A 27916-nucleotide genomic window follows, 5' to 3' on the forward strand; every position below is an offset into this window, starting at 1 on the left:
GGGTCAGGCATGTGGAGGGGGGAATCGTTTCTGAGGGCCTGGACCCTGGTAACATTTGTCAGGTGGAGACTGCTCTATCTTTGCTCCTTGAAATTCAATTACAACTTGGAAATTCCTCACTAGCCAGAGCATTTGGAATCATCAAACATTTTACATTTTGGAGTTAAAGATCCTACACATAGGCCATATAAACTGCCTCTTGTAACCTTGTTAATAAGATTCCACCAACATATTATACATATAATATGGTGGGGTGCTCTATCTCTCTCTCTCTCTCTCTCTCTCTCTCTATATATATATATATATATATTTGGAGATAGCATCTCACTCTGTCACCCAGGCTGGCATGCAGTGATACAATCAAAGCTCAGTGCTGGGCTCAAGGGATCCTTCTACCTCAGCCTCCTGAGTAGCTGGCACTACAGGGGCAGGTCACCATGCCCAGCTAATTTTGTTGTTGTTGTTGTTATTGTTGTTAGAGATGGGGGACTCGTACATTGTTCAGGCCGAATGTTATAAAATTTATTCTTGATTTCAAACCTAAAAAATCTGAATGGGACAATGAAAAACATTGATTTTTTTTTCTAAATTGTTAAATTACCATCTTGTTCTAAAAGCAGGAATCTTCATCATTCTGCCTGTAAACACACAACTGCCTTTATGGAATGTGTGCTCTTTTCCAAGTGCCAGACTAAGTGTGCTACACACATCCACAGAGTGATCCTCCAAACTCTGTGAAGCTGGCACTTCCCCCGTTTTTCAAAGGAGAAATCTGAGACTCAAAGGTTATACAGACTGTAAATATTACAGCTAAAATTAACACTGAGACTTCTTCAACCCTGACCCTTTGCCCTCAAAAAGTCAGATACAATGCCTTCATTATGGAGTGAGTTGCATCCCCCTCAAACTCACATGTTGAAATCCTAATACCTGGTGCCTCAGAGTGTGGCTCTATTTGAAGACAGAACCTTTAAAAAGGTAATTAAAGTAAAAGGGGGTCATGGGCGTGGGGCCCTACACTAATATGACTGGAGTGCTTACAGGAAGAGGAGACTAGGGCATGACAGGGACAAGGGAAGGTCACGTGAACCCAGTGAGATGGCAGCCATCTACCAGCCAAGGAGAGAGGCTCAGAAGAAGCCAGCCCTGACAACACCTTCATTCAGACTTCTGGCCTCCACAACTGTGACAGGGTAACTTCTATTGTTTAAGGCTCCAAGTCTGTAGCACTTTGTTACAGCAGCCTTGGCAAACTAATACAGCCCCCCAAGAAATAGAAGACCCAAAGTCCAGGCATGGAAAGGCACGTGTTGGATCCATTCAACAGGGGACCACTTACTCCTATTTTAGACGTTTTTCAAAGCTCAGTCGTCTGAACTAATTTAAGAAGCAGAAAAGTGGCAGCAAATGAGAAGAGGATACTCTTCTAGAAACAGGCCCAATGATTCAAGTGAAATGTGGCCCCCAGAAGCAAAGACAGAGGCAGAATGAAAAGTCAATACAAGAAATAGCATCGCCCAGCCTTCTGGAAGTAGCCACGTAGGACAACACATTGCTTGTCCAGCGGGATCACTGAGTGACCATCGAGGGCAATTTGGTCACACTGTTCCCTGCATCAGGAAAGCCTGGGTTTCCTTCCTCATTCAGCTGGGACCAAAGGTAGCAGTCATGATTAGGAAATAACCTTCTTTTCATGATGCTATTTATGAGATCTGACACCTTATTAGTAAGAAATATTCTGGGATCCCTTATTTGACTATGCAGTTTAATGAGAAATTTTACTGCTTCTAGAAACTTACCCTGCCTGAAAAATTGCCTTTTAGGCATGTGGTCTGCAAGTCAGACTGCCTTGGTTTACCGACGTGTCCCTTATTTCCTGACCTCAGGAGAAAGACTATTAGAACACAGGTATATACCCTGCAGGGGAAGTTTCTGCATGCAGCTAGAGATGACAGTCCTCACGCTCACCTGCGGCCATCTCTGCCACAGAACTCTCCAGTGCACAACGGGGAACATAGATGAGGATGTGGGTCCAAACTGTGGGCTCCAGCAGTGCATCCCATAGGCCAGCACTTTCTGCTGTTGATCATAACTGCTGCCATTCAGAGAACAAAGGTACTGCCTTACGCAAGAATATTCCATGTGCCAGTATGCACAGAAACAACACTAGGCCCCGAGAACATACAGCTTCATGGGCATCTTAAGCAGCAGGCTAGCCAGCGTGTGCACGTGTGCATGCCAAACCAGGGAATGCTGGCTGACAGGGACAAAGCTGCTTCTCAAAGGCTTGGCCACTCGGAAAGCTGTGTAGGGAGCAGTGGCACCAGATCATAGATAACATATCCAGCATCTCTGTGAAATATTCAATTATACGTGATAGCTACATGTATGCAAGCATAAAATCATTTTTTTTCCTTTGCTCAATATGCTTACCTGTTATAGAGAAGAATGTCTGGTTTCCAAATCTGGCCATCTGGGAAACGAACAGTCTTCACCCCTGGATATTCTGACACATTCCACTGTAAATAGTGATCTGTCCAAGACTGACACACACAATGACGTTAGCAGCACTTCACTTCCTTGGCTACTAATATTTCTCATAAGTGATTATTAGGTAAGTGCAAAACCAAAGAGAATTCCAGACATTTATTATAACTGAATTGCTATTTATAAAATATAATGAAAACAAGAATTCAATAATCCTTTCCAAAATGACTGTGAAGAGCATAAAACTCACATTTAAGGTTCTGCTGTCACCATGAACACATTCAGATGGTATCATTAAAGTTAATTCCAACCCTCTGCATGTCCCCGAGCCTTCTCCTTCTGCAGTGGATGGGTTACTTCTAGCCAAATGAATAACTGTTTTGCCTTCAAAGTTTTCACTGTAAGAATACTTCGAAAAAAAGGAATTCACTTATTTCCACTGGAATAAGAACCGGGCTGGAGAAATGTGGAATATTTATTTCCATAAAGCAATACTGTGCAGCTGCATGGGAACCTCTCAGAATTTCTAAAGGAATGTTTTCAGATTTGAATTTTTATTTTGTCACAGGGATAGTGCTTCCGACACCCGACAATGCAAATCCTGAGCCCTGATGGTGAAACACAGAGTCAGGACGAAAGGAGGCAGGTGAAGACTCAGGAAGCACTCACACAAGCTGATGGCCAGGCCTCAATTGAGGTTACCGAGTGACTTTTGCCAGAGGAATACCCATGTCTGGGGTCCTCCCTCCCAATATCAGGTGCTAAACAGCCCTTCCTGGAGCCCACAAGCTCTGCAGAGGATGCTCGGGTGGGATCCCACCTGCAGCTGCCACATAACCAGCACCACCCCACAGGAGGCTCAGGGCTGACAAGTGTGAACTCAGAAGCTCCTATAATTGCACCATTATCCTGTATTCTGTCCCCCTGGTACCACTCATGCTCTGGAGCTCAGGCTTTCCAAGATCTGGAAAGGTATGTGATGCGCCACCCCAACCTGGGACCAGGGTGGCTCCTCACAATCAAACACATGGTAATTGCTGCAGCAAAACATGCCTATTTGTACTAAGGGAGACAAATAAATGCCTCAATTCACATAGATTTCAATTTGATTTTAGACCAAAACAGTCTGATGCAAAGTTACGAAAACAACATCAAAGGAGGGGGGAAAATTTTCAGAGCTGCTGAGATTTGGGAATTGCAGATGAGGGGCTGTGGGCCTAGAGCTGTTGATACAACAAGGGAGTCAAAGGGCATGTCCCAGACCAACCATCCTCTGAGGAGGGCAGGCAGCATCTAGAAAGATGGTCCCAGGTCTGGAAGGATCTAATCCGACATCAGAGGAGAGAAACTATCCAGGTGAGTGGCATCATTTTGCAGCCAGGGACCTCCAGGAATGAGGATGTGTTAATGGGTGATGTGCAGAAGTATCCTCTGGGGCATTCAGGATCGACAGCTGCCTGCTGGGGTCTCTAATGAGATGGAAGTGGTTGGGAAGGGGACAGGAAGGGTGGGTCTTGTCCTAGTTGTCTTCCAGGAATGCCTGGGCGCCAACCAAGCCATGCTTCCTGCAGCTTGCTCTGACTTGGCACCTCTGCCCTGTGCTTCCCTTCATTTCTCTCCCTTCCTTGCCCTGGGCACGAGGCCCTGGCATAGCCAACACCTGTGCTTTCTGTGCCACAGTCTTGCATCTCACCCTGGGATGCTTCTCTGGGTTGGTCACTAATTATCACAGAGCCAGTCACGTTCACCATTATTACCACACAGGTCAGGGCCACAAGGTTCCATGAACTGCCCTGGAAAGTGGGCATGGAAGGCCAAGGCACTTCTCTCCTTCTCCCCTGCCTGCTGAATGATGGCCAGAGAGGGAGGGGAGACAGGAACTGCGAATGGGAATGGCAGGAGTGCTTGGATGGTCAAACCCAGACCTTGTCCAAGGCACAGCCAGAGCTGCATGCTGCCTCCCCACACCCTACACACCCCACTGCGTGAACCATGGGCTCATCCCCTCCCCAGCCAGATCACAGCCTTTATGCTAGTCCAGTGTCCTGTGTATGTCCAGACTCACTATAGTTCGGGGGGCGGGGGGTCAGTGATATGACTGCTCCCATTTACAAGAGGAAGCCAGGGTTCAGAAAGCCAGGATGTTTTAGTCAGTCACTGGGTCAGGGCTTACCTGTGTTATTTGACTTTAAGCAAACTGATCTTTGGGCTCTAGCAGAGCTGGTTCTTCTGGCTCAATCTCCCTGATGCTGCTGCCCATCTGCTGTTTTCCCTCGCCCCAAACCAGGCTGGCCATTGTGTCAGAGGCATTTAAACCAGGGAAACTCCATCTTAAATAGGAGCTGGGTAAAGCAGGGCTGAAACCTCCCACTGGGCTGCATTCCCAGATGGTTAGGCATTCTAAGTCACAGGATGAGACAGGCGGTCGGCACAAGATACAGGTCATAAAGACCTTGCTGATAAAACAGGTTGCAGTAAAGAAGCCAGCTGAATCCCACCAAAACCAAGATGGCCACGAGACTGACCTCTGGTCATCCTCACGGCTACACTCCCACCAGCTCCATGACAGTTTAGAAATGACATCAGGAAGTTACCTTACATGGTCTAAAAACGGGAGGCATGAATAATCCACCCCTTGTTTAGCCTATCAAGAAATAACCGTAAAAATGGGCAACCAGCAGCCTTCAGGGCTGCTTTCTCTATGGAGTAGCCATTCTTTTATTCCTCTACTTTCCTAATAAACTTGCGTTCACGCCCTGAATTCTTTCTCGCATGAGATCCAAGAACCCTCTCTTGGGGTCTGGATCGGAACCCTTTTCGGGTAACAGCAGTGGCAGAAAAGGTGGGGAGAGCTGCAGAAAGCATCCACATCAGACAGACCTGGGTTTGCACCAAGGGTCTGGCAGAGACTAGCGGTGCGAGCTCGTTCAGGTAAATCATTGTCTCTGAACTGCAGTTTCCTCGCATGTACCCTGCCTCACAGGATGAGATGAGATGAGATAATGTGTGCAGCAGCAGATTAAAGTCATATGGCCCTGGCAGGCAAGTGATGAATGACAGCTTAAAAAAAGAGAGAGAGATTTCCCCATTTTACAAAATCCTGCTGGACTTGGGAGCTGTAATAACAGTCATAACGTAGCTGCAGCCAAGGGTGGGGAAGAGTGAGTGCCAACGTGGAATGGGAACCTCATGCTGTGTGCCCTAGAGCCCAGGTCCACACTCCTGAGCCCGGGGGCCGCACCAGCAACCCCCACAGGCTCCCATGAAGGTTTCCCAAGAATGCATATGGAATAAGGCCCTATAAACAACAAACTTCTAGAAAAAACGTTGTTCTCTGAAAGCACTTGGTTCCTAGGTCCCTCGAACAGGGGGCATCAGGCAAAACCTTTGTAGACAGCACCTGGCACATTTTCCACAGAGTGGGGATCTGAAAAGAAGCGTCAATGAACCTAGACTCCCAGACAATCACATTTAGAGGAGTGTGTGCTCTTCCTTCTCTCCCTCTTTCTGTGAGATTCCTTCTCATTAAATCTTCAAAAGAAGAGTGTGTGGAGTTGTGAGGGGACACTGAAGGGAGGAAGGGGCCATTGATCTAAAAGGCACTGGGGGAATCCCAATTCTTCCATGCCTCTGGCACCTGGGCCCCATTTGTGCTGCTTCGAGCCCACAGGAAACTCTAAATGTGTGTGGATGCTAGCAGCATGGAAGCATTGAGGGAGGGCGGAGGAGGGGAAAGGGATGAGAGAGGGGAAGGGAGGGAGGAAAAAGGAAGGTTATCTTTCATTAAAAAAATACATTATGGTATAATAAGAAAATAGATTTGGTTTTCCTGGCACAGAGCTTCTAAAGCCCTGGGAATTTCCTGAGTGAGAGGAGTGTCTGTTGTGATTCATACAGAGCCCCTTCTGACCATGCCTGGGGCCTGAGTTTACGCTGATGAGGTGACTTAGGGTTGGGCAGATACATAGCTTTCATGGGGGCTGGTCACCTAGTGACTGGAGGAAAGAGCTTTCCACCCACTGCACTCACAGCTCTGGGGAGGGGTGAGAGGGGCTGGAGACAGGGTTATAAATACTCTTGGTCAGCACATGCACTTGCGGGGAAGGTGGCCGCTGGGGAGAAGTTATGACGACGGCTCCGCGCACCCTTCCAGCCACCACGCCCTGTCCTCTGCGTCCTTCCACTTGGTGGTTCCTAAGCTGCATCCTTTAGAATAAACCAATAAACATAAGTCATGGGTTTTTCTCTTCCCGAGTTTCCTCTTGCTGAATTCCTGTTCTGAAACTCTGAATCCATGTAATCTTTCCTCCAGCGTATTTTATATAAGTAGATATTAAATATTTATTTAATAACTATATTTTATTTATAAATATATTAAATAAGTTTGTATATTATTTAAAATTTTATTAAGTAAGCAAAGTATTTTCCTGAGCTCTGTCAGCCATCTTAGAAAGTTATTGAACCTGGGGGAGAAAGGTACGGGAACCCTCGAACCCTAGATGTGTGGGTAGCCTGGGTACACCATTTGCAGCTGGTATCTGAAGTGAGACTGAGCCCTTTAACCTGTGGGATCTGATGTGAACTCCAGGTAGATAATGTGAGAAATGAACTGAATTGGTGGACCCCCAGTTGCTGGTGGAAAATTGGTTGTTGGTGCTGGAAAAGACATCACACGTTTGATGTCAGAAAACACTTATCTTTTCAAAATTCTTCCCGTCCATTATTTTGTTAGTGGAGGAAAGCAGCCTTCTTTCCAGCCCCCTGACCCTGACACTTCCTTCTCTTGGTGAGACGTAATGATTGAAACATCGCTCTTCACCTTGAGATGCTGTCACAGCCCTAAGCAAGCCACTAGCTGGCTTGTCTGTGAACAGGAAGCGTGACATTTCCATGTGTCAGAGATCAAGTGATAATGAATGCAGAAATTAAAAAGGTAAACATTTTAGAAAAAATAACGGCTTAAAATCTTATCATCCATGGTGTGAATGCTATTAGTACCATAATCAGAATTAGGAGGTTAAAGTTAGAGAATGACCCAGGAAGGCTGGGAAATCAAATGCCAGGAGAATGGTCACAATTGCGAAATAAGAGAAGACATGTTTTAAAAGAAAATGTAAGTCTCGGGATGGTTCAAATGTCTTCAGAAACTGAAATGGCTTCTGTCATTTTTTCTCACAGATTAAATCAGATTATGTCTGATAAGCCTCTCAAAATGATAAAAACTAATCTGCAGAGAAAACCGGCTGCAGAGGAACCAGCTGCTTCCTCCTCGGAACATGAAGAGGTGAACAGAGAGATGAAGCCTCTCTCTCCTCCCTCACGTTTCTAAATGATCGAAATCAAGGGCAACTGAGAGAAAGAATAACAAAACCAACAAGCTGGAGGTCAAGGAGAGTTTTTTTCATTTTTTTGCTTTTCTGTCTTTTCCATTTTTAATGCATAGAAAATGTATCATTTGCAGAGCTTAAATACCCTAGATAAAAGATTACGTGGATTCAGATTTTCTGGACAGGAGTTCAGCAACATGAAACTCGGGAGGAGAAAAACCCATTGCTAGAGCCGTTTTTGTGGCTCTCCGCCCCTGGCCCACATTTGCACTCCCCTCAGAACCCTGGCCCTGAGAGCCTTCAGTATCCAGCTTCACTTGTGCATGTCCATTATCGTGCTGGGTCAAGCCAGGCTGGTCCCCAGCCAGGGAACACAAGAACAGCAATCAATGGAAGGTTGCTTAGAAGTGGCCTCTGGGCAGCACCCAAGCTTGCTCTGGTGACTCCTGAGTTCCTCATGTCCATGCTGTGGACATGAATAGGAATGCCATGGCTTCCAGACTGAAACACTGGGTGGGGGTGGGGGCAGAGAGACACAGGCACTGGCTAGATGACTGTTAAGGTTTGTTTTTAACCCAGGATTCTTGTGAGCCCTTAACAATTCAGCTGGGAGGCAGTGTTAACAACTGCTAGATCATCTACACGTGCTGCTTTCCAGAGAAATGTTATCACCCAGCTTTATGAGGGCACACATTCTAAGGGAATCCAGCATGTTTCTCAATCGGTAGGCATCTAAAAGTAAACATTAATGACAAAATGCCCAGAAATGCCAGTGCTCCCAGATCTTCACATTTAGGAGAATTTGTGCCTCTCCTTCTCTCCCGTTTCTTTAAAGCAGAGATTTCTCCCACGTCTGGCCTCTACTATCTGACCACCAGCTGTCGTCTGTAATATCCCTAGGGAAATACTTGTTCTTGCTATTTTAATTTCCTCCTCCTCCTCTTTTTTTCCTCCTCCTCCTCCTCCTCCTCCTCCTTTCCTCCTCCTCTTCCTCCTTCTCCTCCGCCTCCTCTTCTTTTCCTTCTCCTCCTCCTCCACCTCCTCCTCCATTTTTCCTCCTCCTCCTTTCCTCCTTTTTTCTTCCTCCTTTTTTCCTTCTACTCTTTTCCTCTTCCTTTCATCCTTCTCCTTTTTCCTCCTCCTCTTTTCCTTCTTCTTCTCCTCTGCCTCCTTCTTCTAAACGTGTTAATTACACAGCCTGATCATAAATGGCTTAAAGGTAGAAACTGGGTTATGTATTTCTGGGTCCCCTCACCTGGCCCAGTTTAATACCTTCCACAGAGTAGGTTGCTCCAAAAGAGGAGGTGGGTTAAAAGGTGAGTTTTCAAACAAATGAAGCTGCAGATGCTTCTGCAAATGTAAGCCTTAATTAAAATTAGCTGTGCTTGAAATAAATTTAGAGGTCTCTGGTGACACCCTCTGAAGCAAGGATGTTTATTTATGGAGCATCTGAATTCCATACTGGAAGTAATAATCCAGTTACATTTTTCTTGGAAACCACCATCCTTTAAATAAAATTGCCAAATCATATACATTGCTGAAGACCAGTCACTTACTGAGGGCTAAGGAAGATAGGCACCAGGGAGAGAGACCTTTCCATAACATGCATTTCTCTCTGTAAGAAAAATGTCAATAGCAGCATTGTTCCTTAGAGGGCATGGCAAACGTCCAACTTTAATTAAAAAGGGAAGCACTTGCCTCATTCTCCTGAGCCTGACCTTACACACACAGTACGAAACTGCTGCATGGCCATTCAGGAGATGGCTTTATGTTGTGTCACACTACCTAAGCACCTCAAGGTTCACCTTGAGTTTTTGCTTCATTCTCTCATTCAGCAAAAGTTCTTTGGTGCCTGCTACAGGTGAGACAGTGAACTAGGGGCTGTGGGTATGGCAGTGACTGAATGCACCTGGAGCCCTGTCCCCCACACCGTGCACACATTCTAAGGGTGATGAAGACTCAGAACCAATGAACAGATAGACAAGTGAACACAAAGTGGGTTACACGGTGAGAAGCCTTTGGGAGAAAAATGAAACAGGATAAAGAGAACAGAGTAGGCTGGAGGTGGAGGGGAGGGTTTGGGACAGTACATCGTAGCTCAAGGAAGACTCAGTGAAGAGGTGACCTTTAGGAAGAGATCAGTGAGAAGTAAGGGGGAAATCAAGTGGTTCTTAGGGACGAGTCTTCCTGGCAGGGAGAGCAGCCAGTGCAAAGGCCCTGAGGGGGCCATGTGCTCGGGTGACGTGTGTGTCACCCAACAAGTGGACAGTGAGTGCAGCCAGGAAGCAAAGGACAGAGGGGAGGGGAGAGGAAAAAGGAACCAGGCAGGGAGGGAATTGAATCCACCACTTCGAGGACGTCAGCTCCTATGCTGCCCGGGGAGACAGGAGCCCCTGGAGGGATCTGTGCCAAGAAGGTATATGCTGGCTGCTATGTTGAGGACAAGACACCACCAGAAGAGGCAACGCTGAAGCAGGAAGGCTGGATGGGGACTCCTAATAATGGAGGTGAGAGATGACGCCCATGTAGACCAGGGTGAAAGCATCATGGCTGATGGCCAGGAGTTAGATCCTGGATCAGTTTTGCAGGTCAAGCTGCCAGGATTTGTTGATGTATCAGAGGTGAGGTGTGCGAGACAAGAGTAGAGGGTGACTTCAAGGTTTTTGGTTTGAGCCAATGGATCCATGGCTTTAACATTTATCCAAATGAAAAGTCTGTGGGAGGGACAAGAGTGAGAATGACCCACGGACACTATTTTGATGCTACCGGCAGTGAGGACAATCATTAATGCCGGGCTCTCGGCAGGGGCCAGGAGATGAGTCTGTCCATGGGAAGAAGGACTGGGCCTTCCAGGAGAGCACAGATCATGTATCCTGGGCAAAAGGAGGGAAGCTAGAGTAGGTGGCACAGGCAAGGGCAGGGATGTTCTCACTGAAGTATGCTGCTTTAAATCCTGCAGGGGAGTATCTCAAGGGCCCTCACCTGACTAATGTTAGGTTCTGCAGGGGTCTTACATGTAGCTATGGGTGCACCTTGGACACCTAACAATGGCTTTAGGCAGATCCACTTTCTTTTTCTTTTCTTTTTTTTTTTGAGATTGAGTCTTGCTCTGTTCCCCAGGCTGGAGTGCAGTGGCGCAATCTCAGCTCACTGCAACCTCTGCCTTCCAGGTTCAAGCGATTCTCCTGGCTCAGCCTCCTGAGTAGCTGGGATTACAGGTGTGCATCACCACATCCGGCTAAGTTTTGTATTTTTAGTAGAGACAGGGTTGCACCATGTTGGCCAGGCTGGATGCAGATCCATTTTCTATCCCTCAACTCCACATGTATTTGCAGGATAACTCACCTGCCCCAGAACCACATGGGACTATCCTTGGCCTCCATTTTCACTGCTCCCATTCAACTTTACAAAGAAGGGCACATTTCTCTTATCTTACCTCAACTCCCATCTTGGGACAGTGACCCAAGAACCAAACAAAGGGTCAATTCAAGTATCGGCGTCTGTGTCCGTGTGAATTACCTTAGAAATTGGGTGGCAAATACTTTCAAAGGTCAGGTGGGTTAAAATTCTTTTAATTCTTTGTTTTCAACAAAATTGAAGGAGAAACTAATCAAGCTGTCAGCTGATACATCTGATAAAAACTACATTATTTTTGGCATATAACCTAGAAGAAGTTCAAAGATTGAGTAACATTGCTTTAACAAAGTGGCTTTCATGTCCACTCATGTTACTACACCTAGTTAAAAAACAGCAACAGAATTGATGTGAAAACTATCATTCTCTCCAAGTAATAAAAAGTCATCTGTGGATACATGAACTAATTTAAAACAAACTCATCTTGGGCAGAGATATAAATTGCCAATAAAAATTTATGTTTTATAATTACTTAAAAATTTTAATTTATGTCACCTTGATGAATTATAATACCAATAACAATAGCAAACTTAAATCAATTCAAAAGAAACAAAATTTAATACTTATGGTGTAAAGGAATAATTCTTGTGTAAATATTTACATTTGAAAAAACCAAGGCACAGTGATTAATAAAAGACTTTTGGCCCTGCGCGTTGGCTCATGCCTGTAATCCCAGCACTTTGGGAGGCTGAGATGGGTGGATTACCTGAAGTCAGGAGTTGAAGACCAGACTGGCCAACATGAAGAAACCCTGTCTCTACTAAAAAATACAAAAACTAGCCGGGTGTAATTCTAGCTACTTGGGAGTCTTAGGCAGGAGAATCACTTGAACCTGGGAGGCGGAGGTCGCAGTAAGCCAAGATTGTGCCACTGCACTGCACTGCACTCCAGCCTGGATGACAGAACAAGACTCTGTCTCAAAAAAAAAAAAAAAAAAAAAAAAAGAGACTTTCAAACATAAAATTATATTACATTATGATAAAATTCCGTATAGAAAGTAGAATAGAAATGCATGTGCAAAAAGAAAAAAGGGACTATGTTAAATATCTGACAGTTGAAAAAAAGGCTTGTTCATATGGTGTTTGAATGAGATGGGCATCAAATTATTATGGTATTTTGATTCCATTTAAAATAGAGACTGACCGTTTTGTTTTTCAGTGTTAATATTTACAATTGGATGTTAAGTAGCATCATTGGCAATTAATTAAATTTAGATTAGTATTGCAGATGTCAAGTTAAAAATCTACAAATGATAGCATTTCAAGATTCTTATAAGCATTGCTAGAGCACAAAGTACGAGGGCCTCTGGTTTCAGAACACTCCACCTGATTCAAACATGCAGCTCTGGAGGCCACAGAGGGCAGGGATGGAGCTTCTGTGTCCTGGGGACTGGCTGTGGTGCAGGTTGTGGACATCTACCCGCAACCCTGTATCTTCTTGTCTTGCCGGAAGTGCTTCTGAAGTGTCCCCACATTACCTTGTCCTATGTGTTGATCTTGTGCATGTGTTGAGCACTGCAGACTATAGTGTCATACACCCAACATTCATTGTTGGCAGGTGTGGAGTTGGTGTGACAGTCATGGCTTTTTTTTTTTTTTTTCTAAATAGGACCTCTCAGAAGCAAGCATCTCAGGTATCAGGACAAGAATCGTGGGTGCAAGATCTTGCAGGCCCATGGGAGAGATTGTCATTCTCTTAACTTACCATTTGCAGCCAAATGTTGGTGGTTAAAACTTGGTTCTTCTCATCCTTCAAAAAAAAAAAAAAAAAAAAGCAGCAGCATAAATAATATGGTTTACAAAAGAAAGAATGAGACAATTATTCACATGGGGATCTGACTGTTGAGATCATTGTTGTGTGTGGAAATTAGAATGCACCAAGCACTTCCAATATATGCAAGCAGCATTTCCCTAGAGTTAAGCTTTTCTATTTATTCCAAAGTAAGACACATTTATTATACAGCACTTAAAAAAGATGGAAAAGCATAAAGAAGAAAATTAAAACTCTGCAACCTTACCATCCAGAAATGATGCCTGCTAATGATTTAGCTATTTATCTTTGTATTTTTAAATAATTTATATGCTTAAAAAAAATAAAAGTAGGTGAAAATCCAAGTTTTTAAAGTCATATTTATTTCCAAAATATATACACTTTTAAACAAATACGACTATGTTATGCCTCCCTCCCCCAGGAAAGGGGCCATGGCCTTGTGTGGAGCTGCTGCATCCTGTGTGAGTGGTGCCATGTGGGCCATGACTCTGCCTTGTCCCTGCAGATCTGGGCTTTTCTCTCATCCTCCTGCTAGGAGGCACATCAGGCTCTTGAAATACACCTGAAGGTAAAGCCTACCCAGGTAATAAACTAAAGGTGAGAAAGATGAGGTGACTTTAGAAGCAGCCATTCAAACTTGGATCTTTCTGACTCCAGAGCCTGTTTTCCTACATTTCCAAAACACCTCCCTGAGTTCTGCCTCCAGTTAAGTCTATGTGCTAACCAGGGAGCCTGGATAGTGTACCAGCTGTGACTTTGCTCCAGCACAGGACATATAGAGAAGAGACCCGTCAAGACTGGCCTTTCCAAATGGGAGGCAACTCGCGTTTTAGTATGGCTGACCAAGCCCAGTGAAAGGAGGCAAATGAGTGAATTCTGTACAATAGTTATACTGAGAATGTTGTGATTCAGTATGAAATAATCAACTCCAACCTAAAAGACTCTGTGAATTAGCAACTGACACCCTCTCCAGGGAAAATATTAATTAATGCCCCTGTGAAGATGTGCCCAGAAGCTGAAACCTCAAGCTCCCGCAATAGAATCTACTTGGACTGTTTCACCGATGGGCAGTTTCAAAAAAAAAAAAAAAAGACCCAAAGGCAGAAAGAACGTGGCATCTGCTGGGGCATGTCAGTGGGCAGGGATGCAAATGAAAAACGAGTGCTGCCTCTCATTAAAATGAAAATGCGTTGAGCATGTAAGCAGCTGGCAGGGACATCAGTGCCCCAGCCCAGTTGCTCACATGTTGGGCACCTCTGGGGTGAGATGGGCCAGGTGGGGCAAATCCCACAGAGAGGAGAGGGCTGCCTGGGGAGGAACATGGGATGATGTCTCAGGGGACCCCAGGCCAGAGGCAATGTCCACAAGACGCTGAACATTTATTCAGTTATAGGAAAAAATATATCCCATTTTCCTAATAAAATGTGCCAGGAGTTTTCGGTGGGAAAAGCTGTAGAGCTAACATGTCTCTGTACACTGCACTAAGCAAATGATCCCCAACAGAGCTATCCATTTAAGTGGCTGGAGCACACCAGTTCCAGTTCAAGCTCCAATATTATTGGGAAGCACAGTTAAACTCTTCATAATGTGTATCTGTTGCCTCAACTTATTAAAGAGTTGTTGTTTTTAATGGACTTAAAATTAGCAAGGGTTGCATTTAGGTGCCTTTCCTTCTTTTAATTGCATTTGTGTCTTCATCTGCTGAGAGAAAGGCTTCTGTGGTTTGGGAGCTCAATTGCTACCAATCTAATTAAAAGGCTTTCTTCTTTCCAACATTCGTAACAGAAACCCCATCAGAGGAATACTGAATTTCAGCGGTGTGTGGCAGCTTGGGACCAAGTACGGCTTTTCAAACTGTAATCAACAAGCAGCAGCCACCACCACCTAAGCATGCAGGGATGCTCGTTAGGGGAGCCCCCCACAAAGACTCAAGAGGGAGAGAGGAGGGCATGAGGAACCATGCTCCCAGAACAATCTCCCTCCTCCTGGCACCTGTCCGGGCCACACATGGTCTGAGTCTCTTGGCTCTCTGTTTGCAGTGACAAGGTCCCTCACCTCCTTCCCATTCCTACTGTGCAGCCTGGTGTCCCTAGGCACACGCAGGTGCACACACACAGAGGCTGTCCTCTATTCATCTTCAGACTGGACTTTCTGACCACCAATATGATCAGATCACCCTCCTCCAACTGACTGCCCAAAGGATCAAGTCAAAAATCTTGAGTAAAGTGCACAAGCCATTGCTACAAGCCATGGTCCAGCCGAGTTTTCATTCATTCATTCATTCATTCATTCATTCATTCATTCATGCATGCAACATTTATGGAACACCTCCTGTCCCCAGCATTATGCTTGCCCGATGTGTGCAGTGGAAATTAATATTGCTCCTGAGCTCCTAGAATAAAAATTGTTTGTGTGTGTGTGTGCGTGTGCATGTATGTGTGTGTTGGTGGGGGGGAGGGTGAGGTAGGATTATACAACACAATAATGATACACTTATAACAACCTATAACAACAAATGGTAGCAAGGGTCACGGAGGGAGGGAACAGGGTCCCTACAAGGAGGAAGACAGGGACATGGACTTCACTCAGAGTGACAAGGGGTGGCGTCCTGGGGCTGAGCCTCTGCTTTAACCACCTGTGATCCTGCAATACCACAGTATGTGGATCCCCTCACATCCACCATGTGCACCCAGCCCTGAGCCTTTGTCCCTCGGTCCCCACCACCAGCTCTGCTTTCCAAGGCTCTATCCAGGCATTACTGTCTCCAGGCCCCCATGCCTGTGACCACAGATGAGAGGCAGTGGCTGCAGGCCTCAGTCTCCTCATTCGCAAAATGGCTCCTGACTGACCCCTTTCCCCCTTCTCAAAGAGGTTCTGTGGGACTCTGGCAGCAATAGGTCTGCAGGTGCCGTGTCTTCTCCTATAAGACCTTGACCGGCTGGCAAGAAAAGCCCTCCCTCCCCAGGGGCTGCTCCAAAAGCAGGTTCAGAGTCCATCTGTCCCCTCCCCTCTCCCCACAGCCTTTTCCTTCCTCGATCCTTGGCAAGCATGTCCCGACCCTGCTGCACTAGAGCTGAGCTCAGCCCCCTGCTTCCTGACAGGCTTCTGCACAGAGGACCTGGGGGAGGACTTCAGCTCTGCACTCAACTTGCCTCGGGGTTTGCACTTGGCCACACAGGCTGCAGGTCAACTGGGAGACCTGGGGATGGTGGCCACAGCTCTGACTGTGGAAAGTCCCCAGATGGGATTATAGTTCCCACATGGCCCTCTGGCCCCCAGCAGAAGGACATTCAGGCCAGGTATGCAGGGGCTCCACTCTCACTGCCCAGAATTTACCTAGGGACAAAATCCAGTTCCTCACCCCAGGAGGGAAGTTTCCTTCTCTTTCACCCAAATATCCTCCACTGCTGCCAGAGCCCCCAGCCTGCCATGCAGCACTTGAGCCTGAAACCATGAATCAGCAGGCAGAGCTGCCTACAGCAGTCACTCCTTCCCAAGTTGGAGGCCACCCTGGTCAAACAAGGGGGTTCCTGCAAGAGAGGGGACAGAAACATCCAACCCTGGCCCAGAGGCCTGTGAATAAATATACACATTTAGTCTCCCGAAGAACAGTATTCCACAGGAACCTAGGGGCCTGCAATTAAGTAGCACAGACTCTATGTTTTATTCCGTTTGGATGCTTATAACAAAATATCATACACTGGATAGCTTATAAAAAATAGAAGTTTGTTTCTCACAGTTCTGGAGGCTGGAAGTCCATGATTAACCTGCCACTATGGTTGAACCCTGGTGTCTGGTGGGGGCTGGCTTCCCAGATCATAGGCAGCCAACTTTTCACTGTGTCCTTGCATGGTGGAAGGGGCAAGGGAGGTCTCTGGGGCCTTGTATATAAGGGGACCATCCGTCATGACTGCACCCTCATAGACTAATCACCTCCTAATACCATCGCCTTGGGGATTCAGATCTCAACATATGCATTTAGTGGGGGAAAAAACATTCAGACAATTGCACTGTGAAAGCGGGTTTCAGCAATTCCAGATCCTCAAGCTGCCCCCCTGGCTATTCCTGCCCTCCCCAACTGAGCAGGAGGGCATGGAGGAGCAGAGTTCACATAGGCAAAGACCCTGGGGGCTCCCGACTCAGCAGGCAATTGGCTTCTGTGCATTTCAATGTTCTCTCCTCCGAAACAGGGATGCAAACAGCTGCCCTGTCTGCTACAGCAGGTGGGAAGAGGAGCATGCTGCAATCCGTGCCATGTCACTCAGTGCCAGTGGCTGTCACCACGTGGCTACTCACACACACGGCTCTCCTGCAAGATCTACACTCCCTTCTCCCTCTGGGATGAAGACAGGAGGAGGCAGGGTCCCCAGCCCGCCACAGAATCCCAGAAGGCCGGTGTGGCAAGGCACCCTCGAGTCAACGCGCCTAACTCCCTTCATTCTTTTTCCATCTGAGCTCTTTAGTTGAGAGCACGCTTTGATTTAAGTGATCGTGCTTTTTAAAATCAATCTCTCTGAATAATCGTCTGTCTGGTTTAGAGTACAACTGTCGTGGTAATGCGTAATGTGCTATCTTGCATTTCTGCAGCAATTATTCTTTTGTGAATTACTGGGTAACATCATTCAATGTGGTTTTACAGAGCTCCCATCACATTATTTTTTTTCCTTTGTGTAGATGCTGAGAAAAAAAAAAAAAAGCAAAAACATAACAACAGACCTAACCACCACCATTTCTAAATTCTTGTTTGCAGAGAAAATAGCTGGATAATATAAATTCATATTTGTGTAGCACTCTAAAGTTTATAACAACGGTGACTTTTATCTAATTTAATCTTTACGCCAACCAAATTTTTTTCTTAGTTTTACAGCATAACAAACTGAGGTTTTCCCTGAGTCAGCAAGATACTAGGTCTCACAAAAGACTCATATCCAGAATAAGAAATAAACTCCTAAAAATCCATCAGAAAAGGGCAGGCAATCCAATAGAAAAATGGGCAAAAGATGAACAAGTATTTTACCAAGAGGATATCAATAAATGTCAGGTATCAGGTATCAACGATACCTGAAAATAACAAAGCTAACCCTTAAATAAAGTTTGCATTTCTAAATGTCACATGCACACGCAAACAACGCATTTTGGCTTCACGACAATAATCCAGCAAAATAAATACTATTATTTTTCTCATTTAATAATGGAGATTATGGGAGACCCCCCAAATTTAATTTCATATGTCTCTTTTCTGTTTGAATGCTTTGCTATGAACATGTATTACCTTTATAATCAAAGGAGAAGAGGAATGCATAAATATATCAATTATGAAACAAACAAGCTCCTGGCCCTGGGTCACACAGCTAAGTATAGAAACCTGTTTAAAAGGTTAGGGGGTTGGATTTCAGTTTCGTAAAGTTTAGTTTTCAACACTTGTGTTTTGAACCATGATGTCATTCTGCCCTCCTTGTTGTAACAGCAAACACTATGATTACAATCATGGAAAATAATTCCCTTTGGTAATTGTACAAGACAGAAGTTTTCAAAGCATGGTCTTGGAACCCCTGGGTTTCTGAGATGCTTTCAGAGGACCAGTGAGTCAAATCTTTTTTCATAATGGTTAGACATTATTTTCCTCTTTCATCCCCCTTTTCCCTTGAGTCTTCCATAGAGCTTTGCAGAGGCTACAGGACACAGGGACCAGCAGCAGAATGAATGCAGAAGCTGGTCAGAGAGTCCAGATATCCTCTATTACATGAGGCATTAAGGAGATTTGCAACAATAAAAAGCAACGCCACCCTTCCCACTGATTTCTTGGGTGAAAATATGCTTATTTTCCATAAAATGCTATTTAGGTTAACATCATGCTATTTATGGAATGACCTTATTATATTAAGTGAACTAATGAACTTTAAAATGCTTCTTAGCTTTTATCTCCAATGTGGTAAATATTGATAGATATAATCACATAAACAAAACTTAAGAGGATCCTCCATAAACTTAAGGAGAGCAAAGGAGTCCTGAAGCCTGGATGTCTGAGAGCCGCTGATGGGGAGCTTGGCATTTCTAGGACCATCCTGGTCCTCATACCACAGGGCCTGGCTCTCCGGGATACAGAGCTCGGCTCTACCTCTGCTCACATTTTGGGATTGCTCAGGGTCTGTTTGTTGGGGACACAATGTGAAAAATATAGATATCACAGGCTGTGGGCTCTGCTATTCACTAGCCATGTGGGCTAGGGGTAGTCCCATCCCCTGAACTTTTCTGAGACTCACTTCCCTTATGTGTGAAAACAAGGGTAATGGCTGTCAACTGCTCTCTCTCCAGCATGTTGCGAGGACTGAATAGGTAGCACGAAGAAAAGTGCCTAAGAGCCGGGTGCGGTGGCTCACGCCTGTAATCCCAGCACTTTGGGAGGCCAAGGCAGGCGGATCACGAGGTCAGGAGATCAAGACCACGGCGAAACCCCGTCTCTACTAAAAATACAAAAAAATTAGCCGGATGTGGTAGCGGGCGCCTGTAGTCCCAGCTACTTGGGAGGCTGAAGCAGGAGAATGGCGTGAACCCAGGAGGCGGAGCTTGCAGTGAGCCGAGATCGCGCCACTGCACTCCAGCCTGGGCGACAGAGCGAGACTCTGTCTCGAAAAGAAAAAAAAAAAGGAAAAAAAGAAAAGTGCCTAAAATATAGCAAAATTCCCCACTGTTAAATTATTGGAAAAAAGTTCCTTTGATAGAAAGGTACTGAAAAGGCTAAGAAAATTGGCCCGAACTGGCAATATCTCCTCACTATCTGCGGCTGCCTATTTTTAGGGGTGGCACATAATTACTGGTTGGTTTTCTGTTTCTAATTTAACTGTGTAATAATTTGTTTTGGTTCTCAGTTTATTCATTTAGCTCTGCAATGTTCCTTTTATTCTGTTATTTTATTGGCTCATCTTTGAAACCTGGTTGGTTTGGTTCCCACTGAAATTAAGGCTTAGGACAATTAAGTGTCTAGAGGTCAGCATTTAATATTCCCAGTGGATTCATGGTTATTCTGCGATGCATAGATGTGCAGATGAGAATCTTTTTAAAAAGTGTGTGCAACCTGACTTCCTTCAAGCCTTGGATCCTGGCCTCATCCACCAGCTAGCCACCTTGGCAAAGGGTTAAGCTAAGGAACTTCACTATTTCTAGGATTCTGGAGCTCCTTAATCACAGCCGAACTGTTTACAGGTATATGCTTATTTCTGACGGTACCGTTAAACCTGACAAATAGAGGAAATGCATTATGCTTTAAAACACAGCACCCCGAAGGTCCTGAGATTGGAGACGTTGCTCCAAAGAGCCACTGAGGCAGAGACTGCAGTCTTTGGAAAAACTTCTGCCTCTAGAACTCCCCCAGCAGAGTGATTCTGAACTCTTTGATTCTATTTTTAACTACCAAAGTTAATCCTGCACAGTTCGAGAACACTGATTTCAAGAACAATGCAAAGTATAAGGTTTAAGGGATTTAAAAAATCAGACCACAGTATAATACGTGTATATTTATATATATATATTTTTTCCTCCCAATAGGTCAGCGTATAATTCCTTGAGACATAATCCCAGGAAAGACCCATGATGACAAGATGGAAAACTGGCTGATCAGCCTGGCTCCTTTAGGGAGAATAAATGCCAGGTGAACAGATGCAGGCGGGTTTCCTGAGCTTAGGCCCTGGATCCAGGCAACACCACTGACTTTTGTTCCCCTGTGAAATCCAGATCCAATCTGCCCAACGCCAGACTGAAGGGAGCATGGCAAACCAAGGTGTTCAGCTGCCTGTGTGTGCAGGAATAAGAGAGCTTGCCCGGGGGAGGTGAGCCCCACCCAACCTGATGTCCACTTGGTTCTCGCTGGGTGGACTTCCATCCCCAGAGCTGCCCCATCCTTCTCAGGGAGGGAGGAAGAGTTCAAGCATGCACTTTTCACTGCAACTGAAAGGTTTCCTTTCTTTATATGAGGAAGGGCCCCCTATCTCCCTCAAAGGACCTACCTCTTGGGGAATGAAGCCTGGAAGGTGGATCATGAGAGCAGAATCTAACAGAGAAAGAATCGATCTTGAATTAGCAGAGCTGACAATGGGTAGTGATAGGAAGACTGTGGAGTAGAGGAGAAAGAGGAAGAGAGATGCTGGGTTTCCAGCATACTGAGTGGAGCAGGAATCAAACTTCATCTGAACTATCCTTGAACAGAAAGGATACATCTCCCTTTAAGTTTAAGCCATCATCCCAACTGAATCAGTTTTCAGGAATTTCCTTGAGTGTTTACAAGTTGTTTGTCTCTGGACTAAAAGCAAACACCTATACACACACACAGCCAGATTCCCACAAATGCCTTGGTTACAAAATTTCTGTAATTTCAATATCAGGCTTTTTCAATGAATTGTCAAAAAGCTAGCTGCAATAAATCTCATCACAATTGGGGTCCTCTAAAGAACTGAGTTAGAGATAAGGAGACCCCAACAGAGCCCTTGGTATGGAACCAGTGAAAAGTGGGTTCGAAAGGCCAATAGAAAGGGAAGAGGATAACATGAATGAATGGAAGTTAGGAACAGGATTTAGAAGCAGTCATTTATTTTTCTTGGGTTTTTTTTTTTTTGTTATTTGATATTTCCAATACTTCTACAAATAATATAGGTTAATTGGCTTAATAAACAAAGACAAAAATAAATCAGGCCACGAATCAGGAAAGTCTAACATAAAAATAATGCATCTCTATTACATCACAGAAAATACGAATGAGGCATGGGCCAGATGAAAACAAATTGGAATGACAGCCACGAGAAGGAAGTAGGAGTATGAATGAATGAATGATTAAATATATACATAAATAAAAATTTTAAAATAACAAGCGCAAAGAAGAAAGGCAGCCAGGCATACACACACAACTAATATACAAAGTATCCTGGAAAAAAGCCCAAATAAGAAGGGCATGCTTCTCATGAGTTCTTTATATTATACTATATAAGTCTTGGATCAAATTAAGCATGATTTCAAAGATGAGCTAATAAAATAACAGAATAAAAGGAATATTGCAGAGCTAAACAAACAAACTGAGAACCAAAACAAATTATTACGTAGTTAGATGAGAAACAGAAAGGAACAAAACAGACACAGCTAAAAAATTAAATTACTGGCATGAAGGCATAGCATGAGATAATCACGGTGTAAGATAATCATGGTGTCTGCAGAGCAAACACACCAAGAGATTACATCCATTACAGAAGTTGGAAATGGAAGTGAAACAAAGAAGCCATAGCTAGAGCTGAAATGGTGACTACAACACAGAGAAACTAGTTAAGTATGCTGGGATAATACATGGGGGACCTGCTTCTGGTCCTAGCAAAACAGGAGACTCTATAATGTTAATACTATCCTGCTACAAACACCTGGAAATTCTGGAGAAAATCAAACAAATGTCTTTTTAAATGCTGATTTTGGCTCACAAGAAAGCACAAGAAATCCTTCAAAACAACAACAAAAAAATCCAAGAGGAAATTGAAAAGAACATTGTAAGTATGTGAGCTGACACCATAGCAGAGTGCAGGAGTGTGGAGACCGGTGGCCAGTGTTATTCACAGAGAGCCTAAACAATGCCGAAGTGGGACTATAGAAAAGATTCTCTTTCGTAGGTGGAGGGCTGAACCAAATCCCCCACCTACTTCCACCAGCATGGTCCAGGAAATTTGAAGAGACCTTTGGCCAAGAAACAAGCAAGTCAGTCTGTGTCATTCTGGGCTGAAAGTGGAGAAGTAAGGTTTACTCTATTTCCTGAAAATGTATCGGCCTTCTTTCTGATGGAGAATTCAAATGTAACCAATTCACGATGCCTAGGAACTTTGCAAGTCATGGAATTAGCTTAGAAGTTAAAAAGGCATGATGATCCATGCAAAGTTGTTCCAGGCCAGTAAAATCTGAGGACCCAGACAGATGCAATGAGAGCAAACAAATTAGCAAACCACAAAAAAGATAAAAGAAAGAAAATAATAATAACAAAAAATTGTTGCATAGAAAACACAATGATTATACCCTCCTGATCAAAAATACAAAATACATAAAGTATAAAATTTTCCATGAGTGAAAGAGAGAAAACCAAGTCAGGAGGAATAAGCTCCCAAAAATATAGACAAGAGAAATATCAGAGGGGTAATACTGAATAAATATGTTTAACGTGATTAAATGCACTAAAGAAATCAAAAACATAGTAAAAGAATAAGATATTCTAGGGGTAAAAACGCAGATTTGGAGGAAAACAAAAGTAAGAGCTTTACAAAATGAAAAATTTAGTAACTGAAATAAAAGCTCAATGGGTGGGTTAAACAATGAATTGGAAAGAACAGAAATGATAATTAGTAAGCTGAAGACAGACTCAACAAAATGACCTAAAATGTAACTCAGAAAGATAAAGAGATGGAAAATGTGAATGCTTGAAAGACTTGAAGGGCACAATGAAAAGATTCAATATGTGTATAAAATAGTTTCATAAAAGAAAGGTTAAAGAAATAATGGCCGAGAAATTTCCAGAATTGGCCAACTTATCCTCAGATTAAGGAAGTATGAGTTCCTCAAAAATGTAAGTATAAATCAAAGACTAATTCAAACTTCCATCATTTTTTAGCTCTGGCATGTAAATAGCTTAGAATTAATCACTCTCATAACAACAGAAAAAAAAATGAATGAAATGAAAAATCAATGACATTTATTGGACTCAGGAGGGACTGACGCTGCAGGGTAAGTACCACACTGAAATATGGAGAGACATGACATTCAGGGCACAGCCAAGATCTGCTCGCTCAAAGCAGAAGCCACTGGACCTATGAACTTGTGGTAATGCTTAAATGGTAATTTCAGTGAATCTCTGGTTGCTGAGTGTGAACCAGCAATGAATGAGAGTGAGAAGCCCCCAGACAGCCACAGCCTTGTTGAGGCCTCTACAATTTCATGGGTTTTATGTCTAGAAGCTCCACCAGGTTCTCATGGTAAATGTGCAAGGAAGATCTCCTTGTGGCTCCAGCAAGAGAAGGGGAGAAGTAACCACTGGGAAATAGGTCACCTAGAGCCTACTCTCCAGGGTTTCTCAGAGCTTATCCCTGCTAGGGAAATTACACTGGTCCCACTCCAGCAGCCTGTAGTCTTTCTGTCTTACCTAAGGGGGGAAAAAGCTATACCGCTACTATACCACTAGAGAAACACTTGTGAAGGTCAGAGCCCAGACACACAGGCCTACTACAATGCTACCATGTAACATAGGATTACAGAACACTTCTTCCCCTCACCCCCACTTATCACCCCACCAAGAGGGGTCCAGTATAACTACTGTGAACTACAGTCCAAAAAGCTGTAGATTCTTTGAGAAAGAGTATTTAATTAAGGAAGACAGACATCAAGAGGGAAGACAAAAACAAGAACACTAGAAGAACCTGAAGGCTCTGGCAGTTAAAGCTAAAGGCTCTGGCAGTTAAAGTTTATTTGATAGCAAGCATCAAATAAAGCCCAACTACTACCTGTCACATGAATTCGCACACTAAAAAGGTACTTATCTAAATTCATAATGTCATGACCATTTCTGGTTTGTTACAGAAAAATTACAAGGCAATTAAAAGACAAGAAAAAACAGTCTGCAGAGACAAAGCAAACATCAGAACAGGACTTAGATATGATACAAATGTTGAAATTATCACATAAGAAACTTAAAATAACGTGATAAATATGCTAAAGGTGCTAAAGGAAAAATAAACAACATGCAAAAGCAGTTGGGTAACATCAGCAGAAAGAAACTCTCAGAAAGAATTGCAAGGAAATACTAGAAATCAAAACCAGTGTAACAGAAATTAAGAATGCCTGTACGCAATTTGAACATGTTGTGTCAAAAATGCAAGTTAAATGAAATTTAAGCCTTTTAAAGTTTCAAAAGAAAAAAGAAAGAAAGCGTTTGATGGCCTCATGAGGAGCCTGGACACAGCCAAGCAAGAAATCAGTGAGCTGGTTAATATGTCAACAGAAACTTCCAAAACTGAATTGCAAAAAGAAAAAAAAAAACAGATTATTCAAAAATTGTGGAACAATTTTGAAAGGTATAACACATATACAGTTGAATCACCAGAAGGGAGAGCAGAGCAGAAAGAATAGCTGAAATAATAATGGCTGAGAACTTCCCAACACCATTGACAGACACAAATCATAGATCCAAGAAGCTCAGTAGACACCAAGTAAAATAAATGTCGAAAAAACTCAACATAGATCTTATGCTTATCACAGAAATTAAATCAAAACGTATCATAAGCCTACATGTAAAATATAAAATTCTAATACTAGAAGAAAATACAGGATTAAATATACGTGACTTTGGGTTTGGTGATTATGGTTTTTGATACAACAGCAAAGGCATGATGATCCATGCAAAGAAAAAATTAGTCAGTTGGACTTTATTAAAATTAAAAACTGCCCTATGGAAGATAGTGTTACAAGAATGAAAAGAAAAACTACAGACTGGGATAAAATTTTACAAAATATGTCTCTGATAAAGAACTTATATTCAAAATATAGGAAAGAAACCAGCAATACATAAACAAACAACCTAGCTAAAAAATGGCCAAACGATATGAACAGACAACTCACCAAAGAAGATGTACAGATAACAAACAAACATATGAAAAGATGCTCCACATCATATTATCACGGAAATGTAAATTGTAACAATGCAATACCACCATACACCTATCGGAAAGACTAAAATCTGAAAAGTTCACATTACCAATTGCTGGGAGGATGGGGAGCAACAGGAAGGCTCACTCATTGCTGGTAAGAATGCAAAATGGTATGACCACTTTGGAAGACAATTTGGCGGTTTCTTACAAAACTAAACCTAGTGTTACCATACGATACAACAACTATATTCCTAGATATTTACCCAGTGATTCAAAAACACGTATCTACAGAAATCCTGCACATGAATGTTTATAGCAGCCTAATGCATAATCACAATAACTGGATGCAATCAAGATGTCTTATAATAGGTGAATGGAAAAACAAACCATGGCACATCCACACAATGGAATATTATTCAAGTATAAAATGAAATGAGCTATCAAGCCATGAAAGATGTAGGTGATTCTTAAATACATAGTGCTAAGTGAAAGAAGCCAGGCTGAAAAGGCTACATATTGTATCATTCCAATAAAAAGACATTCTACAAAAGGCAAAACTTTAGAGACTGTAAATTTATCAGTGGTTGCCAGTGGTGGGGGTTAGGAATAGATAAATGGAGCACTGAGTACTTTTAGGGCAGAGAATTCCGCATCATATTGTAATGGTGAGTACAAGACATTAAGCATTGTCAAAACTCATAGAACTTTATAATACAAAGAGTAACCCAAAATGAATGCAAAATACAAAACAAATATTTAGGAGATTTGGTGATCCAGGATGGAATACAAAATGTAACAAAAGGATTCAAATGCATTACAAAAGTATAAAACAACCTTACTGACATGACTGGGAGAAAAAGGTGCTGGTCTAAGTAACTTTGAAACTGGGTGTATTCTGCAAGGAACTGTATATCAGCATTGCACTCTAGTTGATGAAGTTGTTCCTCACAGAGTTATAAGTTACCAATTCTGAAACTACTGTACATGTATATTGCAATCGAACAGTTAAGAAAATGGATGCCATGTGTAGAAATCAGTTTTCTCACTTTAGAGTAGGAATTGGAGACTTAAGCATGAATTCACGTTTAGCTTAATAAGGATACATATGGTTACATACACAAATACTTATAGATATTTGTGTATATATGATATTTGTGTACATATTTGTGTATATATGAGCTACTATATCCACATATAACTCTTTGCTCTGTCAGAAAGGGCCTAGAAATGATGACACCCCAATGGCAATGAACCCACCTAGCACCCAAACCTTACTTTCTAATCATTCACCAATATAAGGAAGCAGGAGTTCGGGAGAAAGGGCTGATTCTAGGTGTTGGGCAGCAAATATAACAGATGAACCTGGAACATACTGTAGAGCCAGAAAGAAGGAAAATGAGTGAAAAAATAAAATAACACCAATGCTGTTAAGCCAGAGGGATACTGCAGCAAATTTAACAAGTACCTAGTGGTAAAAACTAGTAAACAATTTGAACAACAAAATAAGGTAATACTGGATTACAATCCAAAATATAAAATAAATACTGCTGAGTCCACACTAACATAAATAAATGATTAAATAAATAAATGGGGTGAAGGAAGCAAACTCTCCATGAAGAAGAATTTCAATTTATGTAGACACTTTGCCTTCATGGAGGTGAAACACTACTTTCCACTCCCTAATTTGGGCTGTGCATAGTGACTTCCTTCCAAAGAGTACCGTATATAAATAGGGGAAAAAGAGTAACTTTACAGTCGAGGGACCTGACGAATACCATTTTAAGCCATTTGATTAAGGCTCACAGCAACAATAAGTCATACTGATATTATGCACCCTGGATATGATATGATAACATATAATACTCTTCTGTCTGTCTACCCCAAAACACATTATCCCATTCTAACTTGGATAAAAACATCCAACAAATCCCAATGGAGAGACATGTTACAAAATATCTGACCAGTGCCCTACTCAAACTGTCAAGATCATCAAAAATAAGGGAAGGCTGAAAAACTGTTACAATGAAGAGGAGCCTAAAAAGACACAAGGACTAAATGCAACATGGAGTCCTGGATGGGATTGTAGAACAGAAAGAGGAAATGGGATTTAAAAAAGCCAAGAAAATGTGAATAAAGTACGGACCTCGGTTTAAAATATCTATGAATATCCAATTACTAATTGTAACAAAAAGCGTCATACTGATGCAAGAGGATACTCACAGGGGAACCTGTGTGGCCTCCAGGGAAACTCCCTGCAGTACC

General features: G+C 43.2%; 1 protein-coding gene across 2 annotated transcripts in view; it reads right to left on the reverse strand.

Moving 5' to 3' along the window:
* Positions 1–27916, reverse strand: part of LOC116482010 (neuronal acetylcholine receptor subunit alpha-7) — a 143181-nt gene that overhangs the window by 64073 nt on the left and 51192 nt on the right. Inside the window, exons 3-4 of one of the 2 annotated variants that reach the window (XM_032175132.2) lie at positions 12933–12977; positions 2434–2543 (exon numbers count right to left, since the gene is read on the reverse strand). In XM_032175132.2, the coding sequence (XP_032031023.1) occupies positions 2434–2543; positions 12933–12977 (155 nt within the window). Of the gene's footprint in view, positions 1–2433; positions 2544–2737; positions 2835–12932; positions 12978–27916 lie in introns of those variants that run through there. The other variant, XM_032175133.2, reaches the window with a different exon arrangement.

This window comes from Hylobates moloch, unplaced genomic scaffold (genome assembly GCF_009828535.3).
Source record: "Hylobates moloch isolate HMO894 unplaced genomic scaffold, HMol_V3 SCAFFOLD_14, whole genome shotgun sequence".
NCBI lineage: Eukaryota > Metazoa > Chordata > Mammalia > Primates > Hylobatidae > Hylobates > Hylobates moloch.